General features: G+C 34.6%; 1 protein-coding gene across 3 annotated transcripts; it reads left to right on the forward strand.

Annotated features, from left to right (window-relative positions):
- The first annotated feature begins 2140 nt into the window (after window positions 1-2140).
- LOC100243252 (putative clathrin assembly protein At5g35200) lies at window positions 2141-21209 on the forward strand. 3 transcript variants are annotated; one of them, XM_010658344.3, is made up of 16 exons: window positions 2141-2312; window positions 3198-3300; window positions 3380-3449; window positions 3826-3923; window positions 8769-8910; window positions 8995-9095; window positions 16390-16473; window positions 16745-16795; window positions 16883-16948; window positions 17052-17117; window positions 17240-17317; window positions 17458-17541; window positions 18352-18528; window positions 18618-18693; window positions 18769-18884; window positions 20323-21209. In XM_010658344.3, the coding sequence occupies exons 2-16, from the start codon at window positions 3199-3201 to the stop codon at window positions 20638-20640; spliced, it is 1629 nt and encodes a 542-aa protein (XP_010656646.1). In that variant the 5' UTR covers window positions 2141-2312; window position 3198; the 3' UTR covers window positions 20641-21209. The 3 variants fall into 3 exon arrangements, with proteins under 3 accessions (XP_010656646.1, XP_002271781.2, XP_019078363.1); XM_002271745.5 differs by having other exon boundaries at window positions 2142-2312; window positions 3147-3300; XM_019222818.2 differs by lacking the exon at window positions 2141-2312 and adding an exon at window positions 2593-2734 and having other exon boundaries at window positions 3147-3300.
- Window positions 21210-22059: the final 850 nt, after the last annotated feature.

Consider the following 22059-nt stretch of genomic DNA (forward strand, 5'->3'; position numbering starts at 1 on the left):
ATCGTTTATCTTTTCTAATCTTCATCTCTAACGCTCAAGTTCATAAGCCAAAAATGAGTTTTTTCGGATTTGTTTCGAGGTAATGATAGAAATTTTAGGTTTTTGGTTTTAGACGGAGTAAAGGAGATTTGAGGGAGATTTTCACCTCAAACCATCAAGATTGAAGTAGAAATGGGGGGATTGTAGGGTTTTGCAAGTAGGATTTGAGGATGTGATGATAGGATAAGAAAGTTTTTACTTGGGGGATAGGAAGAAGAGATTTTATGATTGTATAAGTAGGCTTCAAGAAGGTGATGCTAGGATAAGGAGCATTGGCGAAGCCAACAAGTGCCCAGGTGGTGCAAGTGGCCCACTTAAAAAACCAAATTTCCACTAATCCATTAAGCCACCGAGCCAAAAATTTAAAGGTCAAAAAGGCTTAACCATAGAGCTAATTTTGCATCTTGGAGACACATTGCCCCTCTCGAAATTATTTTTTTTCCAATTTTGCCCCCCGTCCTACATTTCTGACTTCGTCGATGATAAGGAGGCTTCCACTTGGGTAGGACGAAAAAGAGGGGTTCTTAGTTGTACGGGACGAAGAAGAGTAGTTGAGGACGAGGGGCTTTTCACCTGGCTCTTGCTTAGCATTCTCTTGTTGATTTGATTGTCCTATATCATCCCTATTGAGGGCAAAATGGGAAGTTACGGGTGTTTACCATGTCGGGGTTTTTGTGGGGCTGTGTATTAATAATTCATCTCTTAGGTTGCAATGCCCATAAGATGGACCAACAATTTTTAAATAAAACCTAGTTTGAGCCTGAAAACATAACTCTCCCTAAAAAAATTAAAAGTTGAAAATGGACAAAAGTTAAATAAAATTATATGGATCTTAAAAAATTAAACTTAAATAGTAAATTTGAATTTTTTTTTGGGAATCATTAAAAAATATATATATGTATATATAAAAACTCTAATATGTTCACAAAACACGAAATTTATAATACAACCATTTTTTAAGGTGTTGGTTAAATTAATTTTTGGTGTTTTGTTTTCAAAAAAAAAAAAAAAAAAAAAAACTCAAACTTTTACAGAGTTACCTAATAAGAGAATGACTTTTAGAAGCTATTTAAAAAAAAAAATTTGAGATATTAAAAACAATTTTACTAACTCAAATTTTAAAATTTTTAGAAGTAATTTTCTAGGATATAATTTAAGTATATTCTATTTATATACAAGTTATTATATTTTATATAAAAATTCTTACTATTTTCTAACTTTAAAAACAAAAAATAGGAAGCTTATTTAACAAGCATCAAGCATTTGTTGAATACAATTTCTATTTCTGTTTTTTAACTTTTATATAAAATACAAAAAAAATTAGATGCTTAAAAATGTAATAGTTTTTAAAAAATAATTAAAATTTTGAGACATCAAAAATTAAAAATAGCTATCATTTTAGCTTTTAATGATTATGTAAAATTTACTTTTGATACTTTAATTTAAAAAAAAATTAAATCATTAAAAGTATGTTTGATGATGTGATTTAAAAATAATTTTTTGTTTTTAAAGACATAAATGTTTTTTTTTTAAATTTATTACTATTTGGTTGTTGTGCTCTAAAAACAATTTTTACAAATAAAATTAAATGAAAAACAGGTTTTAAAGAATAAGTAAGAGTTGTTTTCATCAATTTTTTAAAATAAAAGTAAAACATGTCTATTTAGTCATGTTTTTTAGAACTTGTTTTTAAAAATTATTTTGATATTAAAGAATAAAAACAATTTTTAAAAATAAGTTTCAAAAAACATGATGAAACTAGCCTGAGTTTCTTAAAATTCTTATATTTTATATAAAAATTATTATTTTTTCTAATTTTAAAAATAAAAAATAAGAAATGTATTAAATCCACATTTAATTTTTTATTTTAGCTAATATGTAAATTATATAATAATATTTTGTTGTCTTTAAGTGAAAAATCTCATTTAAGTATACGTAAAGAAAAGTTGGAAAAAAACATTATAGTTCATTTATTTTGATAAAATCTCCATTAAATATTCATAATAATTCATTATCCAATTTATAATGACGTGGTTGCATTAATTAAATAGAAATTAAAATTTGAAAAACATAGAAGCTAAAGAAAGAGAAATTTATAATGACGTGGTTGCATTAATGGTGGTCCTATACAATGCCATTGGCCCGGTATAAACGGTGACACCACTGCTTTCCCTCAATACGCTTTTCTCGGAAGTCGTTTCCGTACATTTGCCGGCGACTTCTCCGGCCATTTTCCCTTCTCGGCATAATCCGGCCGGCCATCAACCTGTCTGGTACAGCCATTTGCTAGTTTCTTTTCTCTCATTTCTTTCGGAGATGATTCCTGCATTTGTTTTTGTTCTTACATTAATTTTGTGTATGAATGTGAGTGGTTTGGAATTGTTACTCGATCACAGTAATGCGATGATTGTGAATATAGTTTTGAGCCAGCATTTTTATGTGTATGTGTATGTGTATGAATGCGGGAATTGAAAGAATGTGAGAATTGTGACAATCAAATTTAAATTTGAATGCGAGGGCTAATCTAAGAAGGACGGGGATGGAAAATCCCAAAATAAAGGAAAATGGTTTTTTTTTCCCTCATTCTATCTCTTTTTTCTTTTTCTTTTATTTTTTCATAGTGAATAAGTTCTCCAAAGGAAAAAAATGGTGTGCCTTGTAATTTTTTCAGAAATATCAGGGGCATTCATGCATTGTAAGTGATTTGGAACTGTTATTGAGAGAGAGAGAGAGATTTTCTGATATAGCCTCTTAAAAATGTGAGAATTGTGACAGTTAAGCATAAATTTGAGAGAAGAGCTTAATTGGAAAAATACCAAATTGGAGGGAATTGGTAAAATTAGGCTAATGAGCTCTCAAAATAACAGAATAGCGTGAACTGTAATTTTTTTGGAAATACGAGGGGTGTTTATGCATGAATTTTGTCAGAGTCCTCACATAGAATGTACCTTTATACATTCCATGGAAAGTACAATTTGGAACCATTAGATTTTGGTGTTAACTTATCGACAAATGTTTGAGATCATGTGGTAGTCAAAATAATATATAACACAGTGAATAGTAAGGATGACATTGATTTACAATGTATATTACTCCCCAACTTTCAGGTCGTTTGGAATAACTTCATTGGGGTTTAGATGAATATGTTCTTGAAACAGAATGGCAGCAGGTGGTAGCACACAGCAAAGCTTAAGAAGAGCTATTGGAGCTTTGAAGGACTCCACAAAAGTTGGACTAGCAAAAGTTAATAGTGGCTACAAGGTGATTTTACAGCTGAAAACTTAATTCATCATACTCTTAGCTTTCGACAGTACTATAAAGTGACACTCGTGTATTCCAGGCGCTGGATATTGCTATTGTTAAGGCCACAAACCATGATGAAGTTTTGGCAAAGGAGAAGCATATAAGAAGTAAGGATTTCTTTTCAATATGCAATTTGGAGACATCTTTCTCTTTGTGTTTTTAGCATAGATGTTTTGTTGGACTGTATCCCCAAGTCTGAGAATTCAAGTTGGCCTCTAATTTGGGGAAATTCTGTTATTTTGTTTGCCTAGTTTGAAAGGTCTTTGACTCAATGAATAATTATAGAACCTAAAAAACAAAAGTTGAATTTATGGTGAAATTGACAGGGATGAGGTACTCAAAATTCTAATCTTTTTGATTTGGAACTTTTTGGATAACCTCTTACATAATTTGTCTCAAATGTTGCCTCTAGTGTGTCAATTTTCTCTGGTTGAGTTTCAAGTAACCCTTTTAAGTTCTAAAACATTGTTCTTGTTTTTTCAGCTATCTTTGGTGCACTTTCATCCTCAACACCTAGGGCTGATGTTGCTTATTGCATACAAGCTCTTGCTAAGCGTCTTGCCAAAACACAAAATTGGGCTGTAAGCTTCTGAAGACATTGCGACTTTGAAGTACTACTTTCTGATTTTTTATTGTTTGACTTTATTTTTTAATTTTTTTGAGACATTTCTATTAAAGAAGTGTTATTTGAGTGTCATGGGAACTTAAGAAATATCAGAATCCAGCATGACAAATGCCATTTCCAAATGAAGCTTAAGTTGGTAGATTGATAAACTCATGCTTGCTCGCAAATGCATAAACACCTAGATATATCTACTTTGACATGCTTGTCTTATCAACTTTTTATTGAAATTAATTGGAAATAAATTGATAAAGTGAATTGGTATTCTCCTTCAATTCCATGTAATTATATTTAGCATAAATTTTGTTTTTTTTTTCTCAAAGTGGTGAGACTTAATTATGGTAAATCAATGAAGTACTGAATCTGCTCCACTAGAGAAAAAAAAAAATTTGTAATGTGGAAACCTACTAGTCCCACCTCATACAGTTGGGGAAAACCATGCGTGCACAACTTCTCCCTCAAGCACACCACGTGTTAGCAGGAGCGACTATTAAAAAAAAAGACCATTAATTAGCCCTTTTAAGGGTACTAATTACAAATTGAGAAATGATCTCAAAGTAAAGAATCTCTTTCAATTAGATGTTGATACATGCTGTATACTTCCATCACACAGATGAACAACCAATAAAGAATTTTTTTGTTTCCTAGACATTGGAAGAGATTCCATTGATGGTAGATTTTTATAAGAGCAATAGTTGATTCTCCTTCACTCAAACAGCAGGGAAGGCCTTGCTTGAATAATAAAACTATACTAAAATCCTATCATTTTGAGCTCTTTGAGGAACCATAAATATGAATAGTCCAAAGCAATGCCCACTTGCAGTTAAGCCCCAAAGACATGAATTGCTCATCTAGTAAGGACATTGACCTATAACTAATCAGACCAATCAGCTAAAGGAATTCCACCTACACCTGGCTCTATATTGGGATTATTAGAGCATATTATTTATTGTGGGTCCAAATTCTAACAACTTAAACTTTTGGGAAAATTGGTAACTCAACATAGTATTAGGGCTCCATTAACTGGGGGTCTCAGTTTCAAGTCCTTCCTCCATCTACTTATTTTTCCAATTATCTACAATCCATCTGGACCTTCTACAACGAGAGTCATGGGTCTGCATGTGAGGAGCAGGGACCATCATTCTTGTGATCACAATTCTTTGTGTCAGTTATGACTTTTCCATTTGCTTATGTAGATATTAATCATTTGAAAAAGGGAAAGTATTGTAGATTTTAGTTTCCTTCTTTTCTAGCTATCTCTTCTTGCTTCGTAATTTTGTGTGACAGGTTGATAGATAAAAGGAAAATTGTTATGAAATGCTGCAAGGAGGGTGTAACAGAAGTACTCTGGAAGTAGAATGTCACAAGACCAAACAAAGAGAGATCTTAGGCTGTTGCTATCCTTAACCTAAAAATATAGTCCAACAAGGGCAAGCTCCTTCCACTGACAACTTCTTAGGCCAAACAACTGGAATTTGAGAAATAGGTTTTTAATATTGAGACCAGAAAGTTTTGGGCCTTCAGCAATTCTTCTGTTCTGCTCCTTCTATAAACTAAACCAAAAGGGGCCATTCTTTATACTTTTTTCTGCCTCTTACCAAGGATAGTTATTTGCCTGATGCCTTCTTTGACTAAGAAAAAGCCTGGAAAACATGGAAGATAGAGAAAAGAACAGCCCACAGGTTAGGAGCCAGTTTGCAATGAATAATATGATTTGCCAATTCCTCATTCTGATTGCATATGCTGCATCAATTCACCAGGATATTCCCATCAGCTAATGGTAAGGATCTTCTCCCATACAACTCCCCACACAGGACAAAGAAAAAAAAAACACCAAGCTTTGAAGTGGCATGGGAACTCCACATCCCAGTTGACAGGAAAGGGAATCCTCTAGAGAGCTCCTTAAAAAACTTTATGCATAAGACTAAAAATGGAAGCTTTGAAATCACCTTGTCCTCCTTATTCTCTCTAACATTTATGGTTGAAATGCTTGACATGACAGCTACTAGTACTACCAGCTCAAGCTCCTAGTTGTGGAGCATTCTTAGAAACCTTGGGATCCAATGACCTATTCCTCCATCTACATGAAGTTATCTACTGCCACAAACAATCCTTTTTAAGACTCTCAACAGACCACAGGTCATACAATAACTTCATTCTATATTCATTCCTAATGTGATGCAAACATAACAAAAACAAATTATTAAAGATTACTATTGAGGGTATTGTAATTTGAGCATGAGGGGTTATTATTGTGCAATAATAGTGTATTATATTTTAATTGAAAAAAGAGGGGAATAAACACCTCCTCTTCTTCCTTACTTTTCTAATATGCTTCTTCTCTTGCTCCTTACTGATCCTAGAGCACTAGCTACCCTGTCTTGACTAACTTGCACACCACCACCATCCTTTGCAAACCATATCTATTAGATGCCAACATCTAAAGCCACTCCCATAGCAAAGCCTTAATGGTAGCAAGTAGGCTTCAGATTTCTAGGCCTTCCATTTCCTTTGCAGAGAAAACAGTCAACTATTTGACTAATTGAGCTTTACTTGATTTCATCCTGTCCATAAAAATCTCTATGAAGGTTCTCTAAACTATTCAACGTTGAAATTGGCAATACATGGTGAGAGAGTTGAACCCAAAAGGTACTCTTAGCTAGCATAAAACTTCCCTCCCTTAGATACTGTCTCTCCCAAGATGCTAACCTTCTGCCAATTTTCTTGTTGACTGACTTCAAAACTGACATAGCATTAGCTCAAGATCCCAGTGACATGCCCAGATAGTAGACCCACATTACAACCTGGAATTGAAGCCAAAATGTCCAGATTATCCACAACTGTAACCAATATAAGCTCTCTCTTCTCAGGTTTAACTTTCAACCCAAGAATAACTTCAAAGAACAGGACACACCTAAGGAAACAACAAATGCTCCTCTTTTGCCTCATAAAATAAAAAGGTATCATTACCAAATAAGAAGCAAGAAATTTCAAACCCTTGGTTCTGTCCCCACCTTAAAATCATGAATAAAGTCGCCTTCTGTTACTGTAGAAATAAATCACAGAGAGATTGGGGAAAGCAGATCCCCTTGCAACCCTGGAAATCTGGAAAAACCTCTGGGACCATTAACCCTTGTAGAAATCCAAATGAAGCCATCCTCACAATTGCTAAAGTGATAGAAGGAAAAAAAAGCTTCAATCTCCATTGTCCACAACCTTCTTAACTCCTCAACCTCTGGAATTAAGAAAGCCCTATGCCAAAAACTGGCCCTCACCAATGCTTCTATCACTTTCTTGGAAATATAGTCCATCTTAGTCCTTTGCAAACAAACCAACTCTACTTTCTGGACTTACTAAAAGGATTCCACCACTCTTCTTTTGTTCTCATTGTTAAGACAGCTCACATTCAAAGATATAACACCGAGTTCCATGATGGGAGAGACTAGCATAAATAGGTCAAACCTCTCCTTCATCTCCTTCTACTTAGAATTCCTCAATCCCCTTTATTATCATAGCCACCAATGAGGGCAGATGGGGAAATTCCCTCTCTTTATCAAACTTGTCACCAAATGCCTTTGTTAAGGTCATTGGAACAATGCTGCCTCATCTCTTCTCAATAGCTTTGAAAAGGATCATAGCCTCCTCTTCAACACCTTTAGAATGAGACCCGAAGAACAGCCAAACTTGTTCTTATTTAAGAACCTAGCCCTATGTCCCATCCTCAAGAAAATGCTGATTCTGCTATTCACAGACCTAATCTGCTGATCATGGGGCTGCGCCACCAAAACTTGATCCACTTCACAAGGAGATTCAATGGGAGGCATAGCCTGAACCCCTTCAACCCAACTCAACCTTTCCTTTCAAAACAAGCCTCACCATCAGAGCCTCCTGATGCTTCTCCTTTACCTAATCTCCATGGTTTTACAACTTAGCCCCTTTCCACTTCAAAGCAGGGAAGCAAAATTTACTCAATCTTGATGACTGACAAACTATCCCTCTCAAATTGCAAAGATGGGCCTAAGAAAATTATGGGGATATCTCCACACCCTCACCTTTCTTTCGATAAATTATTTCTTTTAACCGTATTAGAAACACGAAAATTTTTGCTTTAGGTTGCCTCCTGTATCTGTCTTTCACTATCCTTGCCTTGTTCCCTGCACAGCAAGTCTTCTATCAGTGCTTTGGCCCACATTTTCTTTGTTATTCCAATTTTCCATATAGCACCTTTTAACTTGAATCGAGTGACATACTGGAAGATAAGGAAAATATAGAATGCTTCTGTTGTGGTAATTTGCTTGTGGTCTTTCTTAGAATTATTATTTTCGTGAATTTAGAATCCATTCTTAGATTTTCTTAGTTATGTATTTCATAAGATGAATAATATAGTTACCTATGTGGGTAATATTTTCTTCTTATCTTTTTCCTTCTTTGATATTTTCATTTGGATAAAAAAAATAGAGGGATATTTAAGGAAATGCATATAACTATACACTAAACTCAGCATATGGTTCCCAGTGGTACCTTTAATTATGTGTCAGCATCCCATTGGCATTGCTTATACAAACATTTATTCCAATGAACTGTAAATCTTGGTATAATTTTTGTGGACCCCATGAAGCATTTGATGCATATGCGTTTAGATGGTTAAAATTTTGTTTGGGGATAAGGTCTACTAGGCCAACAGTAGAAACAGTTGGAAGACTTTTTACCACACAAGGAGGCATGAGAGCTAGACGCATAAAACAAAGTGTATGTTCAATGTGTAATTTGTGGTCAAAAGTCTTGATTCTGATATTTTAATCAGGTTGCATTGAAAACTTTAATTGTTATGCATCGGGCAATGAGGGAGATTGATTCTACGTTTCGTGAAGAGTTTATTAATTATAGCCAGAACAGAGCCCTTATGCTGAACCTATCTCATTTCAAGGATGATTCGGGTCCCAATGGTATTCCCTGTTCTTTTAGATTATTTTATTATGGAATATTTGTCACATGAGGAACTAACCTTGGAGAGGTTTCTTGGTGTCTAGCATGGAATTATTCTGCATGGGTTCGTACGTATGCTTTATATCTGGAAGAGCATCTGGAATGTTTCCGTTTGCTGAAATATGACATTCAGACATATCACTCGGTATATGAATTGAACTAACATTTTGCTCTGCAAATTGATTCTGATTGTACTTTTATGTCATTTACTGTTACTCAGCCTAAATTCTGCGTATTCCATGATACCACATATATAATATATTCACTTTCCTGCTTGTAGAACTTGGCCTATTTGTTTACTTAATGAACTTTATTAAATTTTGCATGACTTAACTTCTTGAAATGGTAATCTCCAGAGTAGAAGGTTGAACGGCTTCTTTGCTTCATTATCTATTGAAAAATGAAAAAGATATCTCAATGAGGCCTTACAAACCAGCTGTTTCACTTAGTATCTGTTTCTAGGAACCTTAGCTCTCAGGAAGAGAGTGAGTAATTGAAACTATTGTAAAGTTTTTTTAAATAAAGAGGAACTTATATTTTTAGCTAGAACTTAAATCTTAAAACAACAAATATTTTTATAAGTGTAATAGTATAAGAAAAACTATTTTTATGTCTGAAAAAATGGCATAGAAAAATCATGGTAGCAGTAATTATTGGATTAGTTGCAAGAGCATATAGAGAGCAGGAGTGGAGAGTGAAAGACCACACAAGCATGAGCCTGAACTCTAAAATGATATATTTTCATACATTTTATGGTGTCTTTTTGTTAGATAAATAGTGAAAACTGAAATACTAATTTTACTATTGGCAAAATCTAAGATAGAACAACTGGGTGGCACCATGCTCTGATTGGTTTGACCAACATATCCAAGCATGCATCAAATAAAATTTCTTTTAGTATAATTTTTCTAATCCTTGTGTTCTTGTTCATTTCTTTTCTCTTTATTCCTTTTTTGGTAGATTTAGAATTTAGTAGCAAGAATCTCCTTTTTTAGGTTAGGATCTTGCTTTTGGAACTGCCATTCCTTAGAGCTGAACCTTGACTCCACCTAGATAGAATGTTGCATTAGCATAAGAGAAATTCGAGTTATCAAGCCACACAACTTTTCATCTTCAAAATAGTTAAGAATTTTCTCTAATCTCAGTATTTGATAATATTGACTACCTATCTGTCCATCTATATGTACATATATATATTGATATTGCAAGCTTTTGTTTTTGTGAGCAAAAATCTATGAAAGAATGGCATCCGTTAATTATCCTACTAAGTACTAACTATAAGTGAATATCAATTATGGATTAGCATCTGATGAGAGAGAAAAAAGAGAGGAGGGTGCGGATGAGGAAAAGGGGTGTGAATAGGTGCCTTATAAAATTTTCAAAAAAAGTGAAGTGATCCACAAATGTAGTCTTCCCCTATTTTTCTCTTCTCAATGTTTCAGTAAATTAACAAACTACATGTAGAAATGATGCAACAACACTCTCCCAAAAAGTTTAATATATGCGAGGTACTAGCAAATGATATGAACACTCTTCCAACATGGCAAACAAAAACTTATCCACAAATATGAGGTTTAAGCTATAACAGAAATCAAAACTGAGATCTAAAAGAGAATTGAGAGAATAAGCAAAACATAGACACAAGGATAGAAGGTGAAAAATCTTTGAAGAGACCCAAAACCATGGGCCAATCACAATCGTAACATCCACTATGAGGAAAATAATGAGGACAAGTTTTCTAGACCGCTTGTCTAGTACCTTGGGAAACTTAGCTTCCTATCATCTTCATGTAATGCCCCTTTAAATCACCACCAAACATGATCTTGGCCACTTCTTGTTACCCATGTAAGAAGATGTTTGAATTTTGCCCCAAAAGATGATGAAAACAAAAGTAGGGATGAAGAGAAACATTCACTGAACCTTTTTTGAAGGAAAATTTTTCTTTAGAAATGTTGACGATTTGATTGAAGATACCAAGGAGCTAACTATGGAATTTGATTGAAGATATCAAGGAACTAACTACCTAATTTCAAAGATTTGATTGAAAATACCAAGGAATTAATTCCCTTGTTGAGATAGTATACTGCATATTTCCCTGTTTTATATGTAGGGTAGGGGATTTCTAGAAATGAATTGACTTTATGATTTTTTGAAATTTATTTTTCTACTTTTTTTTTTCTTTTTATTTTTTTTATTTTTTATGATTGTACAGTAAAAAAATTGTATCATTTTGTTAGAAATTTAATGAATAAGAACTATACTTTTCCACATGGTATCATAGCTTGTTCAAGGTTTCTAAGTTCTCTTCTAATTTTTCTTGATGGTTTTCATTATTGCCAATTTTAAGTGGCCTTTATTTTTGTTATTTTCTACCTCAAATGGCCTTCATTTTCGTCACTGGTTAGTTCTTCTTAACAATCTTCTTTACTGTTGATTTGTCTCTATTCCACTACTACTATGTTGAAAATCTTAGAAAATTTGACCTTAAGTGTTGCATTCCGGAATCAATCATCTATCGAAGAATATCAAAACCTTCAACTCTCATTCAAAGTTAATAATCAAAACTATCTAGAGTGGTCTCAACATGTGCGCACATTCCTAAAGGCAAGGGGCAAGCTCAACCACTTTAGATAAGACCAATACATCATATGCTCCATGGCTGATTGGGTAAGCAGTCCATGGCTAGTTCTTGTTGGGTTTATGCTAATTCAACCTAAGGCAATCACCTAAAAGAGAGGGAAGAGGGGGAGGGGGTGAGGGGTGATGGTCACTTTTTTTTTTTTTTTAATAGCTTTGGACACTTAGATTCTAAGTTTCAAGGAACTTCCAACAATTCCTCAAGAGATGCCTCACTCTTGAACAACCCCTCAAATGATACGCTATACTTAAGAATCCCTAAATGATACCTAACACTTATATTCTTCACTCATAAAGATACAATGGATAAATTTGATCTAACAATATCCTAGCACATGTTAAAGCTCAAATAGATACAAGGTGAAACTAGAATTGATAAGTTGCATTAAGAAAGAATGCTCAATGCACTCAAAATAAATTTGTAAGGCTCAACAAACTATTGAAGAATAGTTTGAAACATTTGTTTTCAACAACAAAAGTATAGAAGCCTTGTATAAGAGTTGCATAGGTAAACTAGCCATTAGGCACAGTTTACATGATTGGTTGACATGGATAGTTTATCAATTGACCTTGGTGGTTTACTGGTTGCATAGTAGTTGGTCTGAAGGTACAATAGGTGATTGTTGGAAGCAAAAACCTTGAATGGTTGACTGTGGTGGTTGATTAGTGGCTTGACAGGTCGAGCTTTTAGCTCAACTGGTGGCTACCACCAAAAACATGTTGAAACACTTCAAGGCTAAGTCAATCAGTTGACCTAAGCGGTCGATCAGTTGGGTCAACCACTAGTCAACTATATATAAAATGTAAGAAATTGATACACCATAAGTAATCTTTAATGGCTCATATTGTTTCAATAAGAAAACTTAAGATTGGAAAACCATTTTTAATGATGAAATGCATGTAACAACATGAGTTTTTATCCTTGAAATAATTAATCTCATTTTTTATAAAAAAAATATTAAAAAAAAAAGCATAAATGAGTTCTATAATTTTTGAAACTTTTGCATCTTTAGAGCAAAATCCTTAGGTAAACTTGACTAGATAAACTCCTTAACATTTTGAAAACCTTTTTAACCATGAAACACTAATCAAATGTAGTTTTCATTTATAAAGTTTTTTCATTTAATTTTGAAAATAATAAAATCAATTTAGGCGCTCGGATGATTCTTAATGCTTAAATAAAAAATTAATACGATATGAACCTATTACACTAACAACCTTACAAAGAGACCTTAGAAAAATGATCTTGCGATACCATCTCTTTGAAATTTTTGCTTTCTTAATTTCCTCTTGGTTTGATGTATTGTCTTGATTGCCTCTCAGGAAATCTTCTTGCCATCTCTTTGAAGTCTTTTTTTTTTTTCTTGATTTCTTGGCTTGATGTAAAAAAATAATAATAATAAAAAAATAAAAAAATAAATAAAAATCAATTTTAAGAACTTTAAGGAGTAGGTGTTCAATAATATAACCAATAAAAACAACACAATGAGCAATTAGCACTAGGCAGTTTAGAAGAAATCTAGATGCCTACATATATGATCATTTAAGCATAAAACATCAATATTGATAGGTTTGCTAATATAACTTAGTTAATTCACCTATTTTCCAATATAGCTACTTTCTAATTTGTGTAATTTAGTTTCCTAATTTTTGTAAGATTGTGCATTATAAATACGGTATCATTTTGTTATAAATGCAATGAATAAAAATCATTTTTTTCCACAAGAAAGAGATTTTTCATCTAAAAACCCCATAAACTTTACTTAGAGATAAACACCCCTAAATTTGGCAAAGGTTTTGAGGCTCAAGGAGGCAAGCTAGCTCTCACAACAATGAATCCCTAATCTGGAAATGTGTTTAAATAGTAGGGATTCAAACCTAATCCAACAGCTTAAATCAAGAAAATGATGAAATTTGATATGTTGTGATCAAAACGTGATTGATTTAATATAAGACTAGAACATTCTAGGTGACAATTGATCTATCACCTTCAGTGGAATCAATCAATACTCAAGTCAATTGGTTTAAAACAAAGGTTTTAACCCCCCTTAAGCTCCTAACCTTATTTTTTATGAAAGTATTATAATTTAAATCTTGTTTGTTCAATTTTTGAACTCATCCTCCACTTCAAAACACTTACCATTTCCTTTAGCTATCTTCATTCTTTACCATCTTTGGAATAGCAAGAATTCGAGGGAGGATTTGAAGCATTTGAGTTGGGAGTATATGATGGAAAGACATTCACACTAACTTAAAAAAAATTATATAAATAATTGGTATATGAGAAGGTATTCCCACATCTTGTCTTTTAGAAAGATGTTCCCCTTGTTATAAATGATCTTTCAGAGAGGGGATGTGATGAGGATGAATCTCCAAGATATATATAAAAAAAGGGAATTAGTATTAGTTGCAATTACATTGGGATTAGTATTACTTGGAATTAAATTAGGATTAATATTTGTTGGAGTCTAATTAGGATTAGCTAGTTAAGTTATAATATAATTAGAATTTGAATCATGATAGGTTATTAGAGTCCTAGTAGACTTTGGATGTTATAATAAAAATTAGAATCATAATAGGTTATTAGAGTCCTTGTAGACTTTGGATTTCTTAGAGAAACCTATAAATAGGCTAATCAATGCGAATCAAAGAGATGAATTGATATTAATAATATTATGTTTTCTTTCATTGCAAAGTTGCAACCCTCAATGATGAGACTCCATTGATTTTCTTCTAGGTGAAGCTCTTAGAAGGCTTTAGCGAGACTCTAAGGTTTTCGATCTTTTCTTCGTTGTTTTTTTCTTTCTCTTTATTTCTTATCTTATATTTTTCTCTACCATAAAATTTATTCCTTGTTCCTCTCCTTACACCCTAAAAATAAAACCGTAGCCCACCTACCCTTGAGTGTAGGCAACCATCCTAGGGTTGTCCTACATCAGGATGCCATCTAATAATTCATTGAGAGAATGAGACAAAGAGAAAGGTTTATGCATTTTATTTAGTTAGTTGAACTAATAATTTGTTATTTAGCAAATAAGCTTTGGTTGTTCTCTGTTAAAGAACTCTTGTTTAGGCAGTTGTACCATCCATACATATTGGCATGATCCAAGATTTCAATTTGTCTATGGTAAATGCATTATAGCTTAGAAATTAACAGAAGAAAGAGTGGACTTGACCCATTGAATAAGGATTACATCCACTATTCCCACAATTAAAATTTGATAGAGTTGTTTGAATTGGCAGTCCAAAGGAACGCCTCGGTAAATGAGATGTGGGATTCTAGCCTCGGCCAAGGAGGTTGGAATATAAGACTCTCCAGAAACCTTAATGATTGGGAGCTGGATGCTTTAGGAGAGCTGCTGCAGTTGTTGAGGGTTTTGAGGACTTCTCTTGAAGAGGACGCAGTGATTTGGAAAGGAGAGAGTCACGGCCTCTTTCGGATTAGAGATGCCTACAAGCTATTGGCAGGGTCTAATGTCATTAGCTTCCCGAAAAAGGGCATTTGGGTGGATAAGGTTCCAACCAAAGTTGCTTTTTTTGCTTGGGAAGCGTCTTGGGAGAAAGTTTTAACCTTGGACAAGCTTCAAAGACGGGGATGGCAGTTTCCTAACAGGTGTTTTTTATGTGGTTGTGAAGAGGAAAATGTAAATCATTTACTTTTACACTGTACAGTTGTAAGGGCTCTCTGGGAGATTGTCCTGGCCTTGTTTGGGGCTAATTGGGTGTTCCCAGAGAAAGTCAAAGATATGTTAGTCAGTTGGAGGGGCCCTTTTGTGGGGAGAAAGAGGAAAAGGATTTGGACTTCCATTCCGTTGTGTATTTTTTGGACGGTTTGGAAGGAGAGAAATAGATTAGCTTTCAGGGGGGGCTCTCTAGCTATTCAGAAGCTAAAGAATTCTTTTGTTTGTAACTTGTGGAGTTGGGCTAGGGTGTATATGGGAGAGGAGTCCTCTTCGCTTATAGGTTTTTTGGAATGGCTCGCCGCTCCTTAAGGGGAGGTGAGTGTTGGTTGTTGGTTTGGCTACTGTGTATACGTCCTGTATGCCTTGTGACTTTTTGCCTCGTTTAATATAGTTGAGCGCACTTATCAAAAAAAAAAAAATTGGAATAGTTGATCTTTTTTTTTTCTTCTTGTCTTTTTTTTTTTTTTCATATATAAAAAAATTTCTTTGGATTCTACAAGATTTGTTGATATTTTCAACTAAATCTTCTTTTTCCTAGGTGCTCCATAGGGAGAAATTGCTATTTCTTTCCTCCATAGAGAAAAGGTTATTCCAGGTCACAGCATAAGAGCCAGTTTCATTTCATGGGTGTTGCCTTTGCCAATTAGCACACCAGTGCACAAATGTCAATGTTATGGTGCTATTGAAGGGTTTAACCAAATTAGTTCTAATAAATTAATTGCTTCCCCTCTCCATTGATTGAAATATATAGGAGGCATGCAACTTCTGGACACTAGGTGGGTGAGTTTTTGGCAATTCTGCTTTTGATTCTCTGTCTAGTTCTAAGTGTGGGAGTACTAGGTACAAGCCAACAAACCACAGCTTTGGCTGCTTAGATTATAGGTATTTGGGCCAAGATCTTACAAGGGAAGCAAGAATGAGTTGGATTATATGAGCAGAATAGAATTTTCTTTTAATCTAAATTTCATGCATATGCTGGTAGTTACAAAACCTTTCTAGAATCTAAACCATCTTTCTATGGTATTTGTACTTTTTTTTTTTTTTTGTTTCATAACCAACTATTCGAATGATTATGCAAATAAAGGGCCAACTTTTTCCCCTTTTTATAATGTACAACAGAGGACTAGGGAGCTTGATACACCAGACTTGCTTGAGCAATTACCTGCTTTGCAACAACTTCTATTTCGCCTGCTTGCTTGCCAGGTGATAACATGCACTATTTCTGTTTCTTTTATTCTTTTATTCTTGTTCTTCTTTTTTTTTTTTTTTGTTTAAATATCCTTTTCTTATATTTCTGTATCACTATTACTATTTCTTTGATAGGCTTATGTATTACTATTGCCATTGGCTTTAATACTATCATTATGGTTCTTATTGTTATTACTGTTATTGTCAGCATTCCATGAGAAAAATAGTAGTAGCATATAATTTATATTTTTCTTGAGGAAGCATTGACTTTCAGCCATTTGTGCAGCCAGAGGGGGCAGCAGTCTATAATAAATTGATCCAATATGCCCTTTCAATTGTAAGGAACTACCTAAAGTGCAATAACTTCAATTGTGGTAATTTGTTTCATTTGATTTTTCCCTTTCTCATGGTCTTCCTGTTTCAGCTTGCAGGTGAATGTGTTAAGCTCTATGGTGCAATTACTAATGGAATTCTCAATTTGGTTGATAAGGTGGGATTTGGTCTTATCTTTTGTGATCAGATGGTTGCTTGTCTATCTCACCATTTTCCAAAAATGAAAATAAAGGTGACAATCACTTTTTATTCCATGACAGTATTTTGAGATGCAAAAGCATGATGCTGTCAGGGCACTGGAAATTTATCAGAAGGCAGGGAATCAGGTATACAATGTGTTTTTGTGTGTATTTAATCCCCTCAGTGGGACTGGTGTTGTAACAGTTTTGACCCCTTAACAAAATGAGCATAACTTAATGTGACATGCAATACCTTATCGTTGCTGTAGGCAGAGAAGTTATCTGAGTTCTTTGAGATCTGCAGAGGCCTTGATTTTGGACGAGTGCAGTTTGTTAAAATTGAGCAGGTTTTTGGCCCCTTTGTTCCAGATATTTAGCCCCAGCTCTGTTTCTTTTGATCTTGAAAGATCATCTGCAGTTTCCTTGGTTGTTTATGTCCTAGTTCTAATTGACTTTGTTATATTGTATGTGTCACATCAAATTGCAGCCTCCTGCCACATTTATGACAGCCATGGAAGAATATGTGAAAGATACTCCATGCACTTTAGCGTGTCAACCAATAACTTACCCGGTATGTCTTCATGCTTTTTGATCAGGAGGAGATCATTAGCTTCGTTCTATACTCAAACAAGCTTTTGGATCACTGCAGTCTGTAAATAGCTGTTTGTGTTTGGAAACTGCATGCATAAATCTAAATGAAAGAAAAATATTAGAATGCCTAAAATTACGTTTCCCAATGTGACAAATGAAAGCTACACACACACACACTTCCATTTCACATTGGGAAAAGCAATTACTCCAATTGTGTTCTTTCTTTTATATATATATATATATGTACATGATTCTCCAGTTATTTAGAGCAAAAGAAGGTTCTGACATTTCCATTCAAGGTGGAATATATGAAAAAGTTTTTGAGTTTTAAAGAGGTTACAATAGAATATGTGAATTTGATTGAAATATTCCAACTCAAACCTTAAACTTGTCAGCAATTCACTCTAGAAGATATTTTGGGGACCTGTGAAATTTCTCAGCCTAAACTACCAAGAAAATTTTTGTCTACTTTGCCCTGGGAATTGAATCTGAACATTTTTCTTTTAAAAAAATTGCACTCACAAAGGAATTTCCTTTAAATAATAGACTGCACAACAGGACTTGAGGTGAAAAAAAATCTGGCTAAGAAAACCTTTGTTTGCAGTTGTGAACCAACTGAATAAAAACTGACCTATATTTTCTTTATTAATTGGTCCATAATGCATGAGGGGATGTCATAATTGAAAACAGTGAAATGCTGCTTGTCTATTTTTTGATAAGTTCAATATGTAATGCATTCTTTTAGCACAGTTCTGATTCCCATGGATTTACCATCTTCTTTTGTCATCAGACTAATGATGTGAAAGTTAATTTGAAAAAAAATGCTATTCGTGAAGATAATCGGGTGAGTGATCAAAAACAAGATTTTGATGTTGAAGAAATATTAGATCCATCTTTGACATCACCTGAACCCCCAAGGAGCGACCAAATTGAGGCTGCAGCCAAGCTGCAGGTTACTGAGCTTCTGGTAAGGGTTTCTCTAGTTGAAGGACATTGTATAATAGAATATTGTTGGATACCTATAATTTTACTTGGCAAAAATTTTATTTTTACCAGGATTTGGATGAGTTAATCAAGGAAGCATCTGAATTGGATGAAAAAAATGCTCTTGGAGTTGCGATTTTTACATCTGGTGATATATTTTCTTTAATATTTTCAATTGGTGTTCAATTATTAGTTTTCTAATTTAATTTATTCATGTTGTCAGAAAATCCATCAAATTCTGCAAATGGACTGAATCTGTCATGTCAAACTACTGGCTGGGAGCTTGCCCTTGTTACAGCTCCAAGCTCTAGTGGAGCTGCAGTCGCAGAGAGTAAATTGGTTAGTCCTAACTGTTATGTAACATGTGTAATTTCACTTCATCTAGGTCTTGTTTCAGATAATTTATGCACAATTTTTGTCAGTTATTTTCCCTTAAGGGTCATATCCCATTTTAACATCTATGCCCTTCAAATGAAACCAATTCTCAAGTTGTGTACATTTCCTTGGTCTGTCTTTTTCTGTTTAGAGCCCGTTTATGCTTCAGTGAGCTTCCTCAACCTCTTTTGTCCATGGCCTCTGTTGCAGGCCATTTATTTGTCTGACTTCTTGTATGTTAGTTGAAGCTAGTGGTTCAGCCATTGATTGGTTGCTGTCATGTCTCATTCTTGAGGTTATGTATATTTCATCCTTGTTCTTTTTTTATGAAAAGTGTCTTTTTCAGGTCAATATTTGGACTAATAATTGTTGTATTCATGGGCAAGTTCATCAGATGAACTGTTTTCTCAATTCAAAAACAAGTTATATTACTTTGATTGTTTGTTTCAAATTCTGTTTTCAATATGTTGGAATCAATCAGCAGATCCTTTGAGACAGTAGTTTGGGGGTTCAATGTGATTTGAGAAAGATTCAAGAATAAACATCTTTTAGGAGTTATGAGTATCTTTGATTATTTTTATACTTGATGATAGGCTAGGTTAAAATTCTCAGAATGATCAAACATAAATATCCTAATTTTTTCCAATTTCCAAGTTCTTTGCTAGTCTCCTGAAATCATTTAACAAAGATCTCTCAAATATTTGGTGAAATTTTGTTGGAAAGTATGAGTTTGAGAAGTGGTCATATACATCAAATCATATAAGATCCATATCTAGAAAGTGAACTATTTATGACAGCCTAGAGAAGATTTAATTTGGACCCGCACTGCAGGACATAGAGTTGAGAAAAAAAAAAAAAAAAGACATTGTTTTCTTGTAACTTCATAAATGAAGTGCTGCTAGGTTCCACTGATAGGCATCTCACTACTTGTGTACTGCGCATGTGGATGTGGATGTCAATGGAGGCAATTCCATGGGTAACAAAATGCTTAATTGGCAAAAAGAAAAATTTATATTCCAAATATTTTCCCTGTTGCATTCTTTTTTTAGCTGCCAGAGATATCCGTAGGTAATAGAAATTATTCTTTTAGATTGATAACCAGGCAAGAAGCCCAAATTTCATAAGGCCTATAACGTTTTCGCGGTTTGATGTCTCTTCAATTAGAGTTGTGAGATTTCTTTAAGGACTGGCTTTGATTTAGTTTTTCTACTTGTAACCTCACTCAAGTATCAAGGAGAAGGTGCTATTTCTTGAACCAAGCAGGCCACTAATTTACTCAAACTTTCCTTAAATGATATTCATCCATTGCTTGCTATATGCTTGAGTTAGAGGCTGGTAGTCTCTTTTGCCCTTCCACTCTTTTGTTCCTTCCACACATCTACTGATTCTATCTCCAATGCAGGCTGGTGGGATGGACAAATTGACACTGGACAGCCTATATGATGATGCAATTGCAGGAAGAGCAAATCAGAACAGGACCTACCATATGGGGCAACTCGGCTCTAATCCTTTTGAGTTGGCAAATAGTACCCGAGATCCGTTCTATGCTTCCAGCAACATAGCTCCCTCAACAAATGTGGAAATGGCAGGCATTACCCAACAAGAGGAGGGTTTGATGATGCAGCAGCAACAATATCGGCAACCCTTGATTGGTGAGGATCCCACCAATCCCTTTGGGAATCCATTTGTTGAACCGGGAATCCCATCCCATTTTAAGTAAGTTGCAGTGTATATAATAACATATCAGAGAGTGGTAGATACTGGGGCAGCGTCAGTTGAAGAGGCATTAAGGCTATATTTTGGGACTCCTCTCTTCAACTTTGTCTGGTGCTTTTGTTCAGGTCTGCTGCTTGTATACCCCACAGTTTGACAGTAGTCCACATGGAGGGATACATGTGGACGTTTGGGTCTTTTTTGCCATGCCACATCATTGAGGTGATGTTTGTGGTGTGCATGGGAACGTCTTTGCTGTTTCCGTCGTCCACCATTGATGGACAATAGATGGGATAACAAATGGATCACTCTACCACCAGTGCTCCGTTGGTTGTATGCCCAACGAGTAACGGTCTCGATCCGCACCAGGAGAACTGAAAATTCTATCGTCAATGACCTGACTAGTTAACCCAGCATAATATAGCCAAACGTGTGGGATCATGGCCTGCTACAAATAAATATTGGCTCACCAAGGGCACTCAAAGGCGCCCAATCGTTACACGTCTTACACATGGACGAAATCGGATATTAGGCCGGCCTGACACGATCAATGCAATGACATCTCTTTCCTTCCAAGTTTCCAAATTTTTCCCATTTTTCACCAAAATACCACTGGACTCCTTATTAAATCCTCTATTTTTGCCTTCACGGGAAGAGGATCAAACCTGGATGTTTAGCCAACCACCGGACTAAATCTCTCATTGTGTTATATTTGGGATTTATTTTTGAGCTTTTACAGAAAAAAGGGAAAAAAAAAATCCTTAAAAAGGGGTAGTGTTGAAAGTATTGAAGAATCTACAACAATTTTGGTCACACTAGAAATTATCTCTTTGAATAGGGATGGCAATGGGGCGGGTATGGGACGGGCCACCCCTACCCCATTTTTGTCCCGATTATATATTTTTTTTCTCATCCCCGTCCCAAACCTAGGGTGGGGCGAGTTGGTGTCTCCCATGCCCGTTTACAAAAAAGTTGATAATCCCATCCTCGTCTCAAATGTATTTTCGGGAATTATGCTTTTAGAGAACACAGGTCTCTGAAATTTCAATAAACGTTATCTGGGTTATCATAAACACATTTAATCAAGCATTTGTTATGCAACAAAACTGCAAACTGCATATACGAGAACAAAATGCACTAGAAAATATGAAAAACAAGACATTTCTAACAAAGCCTCAAAACTTAAGGTTTTCTTACCTGGAAATGAGGAATCCATAGAAACCTTAATAATTTGTTGTCTACGAATTTGGTATTTTGGTTTTCAGAGCAAAAATTTTGCTTTTAAGGTGAAACGGGAAGAAGCAATTTAGGAATAAATGAGAAAATGGGAAGAATTGAGAAAACGAAAGCCCTCTTACGAGCAAAAGAACCCTGAGCAATTTAGGAAGAAATGAGAAAACGAAAGGCCTCTTACAAGCAAAAGAAC

Source organism: Vitis vinifera, chromosome 11, assembly GCF_030704535.1.
Source record: "Vitis vinifera cultivar Pinot Noir 40024 chromosome 11, ASM3070453v1".
NCBI lineage: Eukaryota > Viridiplantae > Streptophyta > Magnoliopsida > Vitales > Vitaceae > Vitis > Vitis vinifera.

What these genes read in the sequence shown, in the direction of transcription:
- LOC100243252 (XM_010658344.3), top strand. Translation starts at nt 3,199, where the DNA reads ATGGCAGCAGGTGGTAGCACACAGCAAAGCTTAAGAAGAGCTATTGGA. An exon ending in CCAAAACACAAAATTGGGCT is followed by an intron (nt 3,924 to 8,768) that starts GTAAGCTTCTGA and finishes TATTTTAATCAG; the next exon opens with GTTGCATTGAAAACTTTAAT. An exon ending in GGATGATTCGGGTCCCAATG is followed by an intron (nt 8,911 to 8,994) that starts GTATTCCCTGTT and finishes CTTGGTGTCTAG; the next exon opens with CATGGAATTATTCTGCATGG.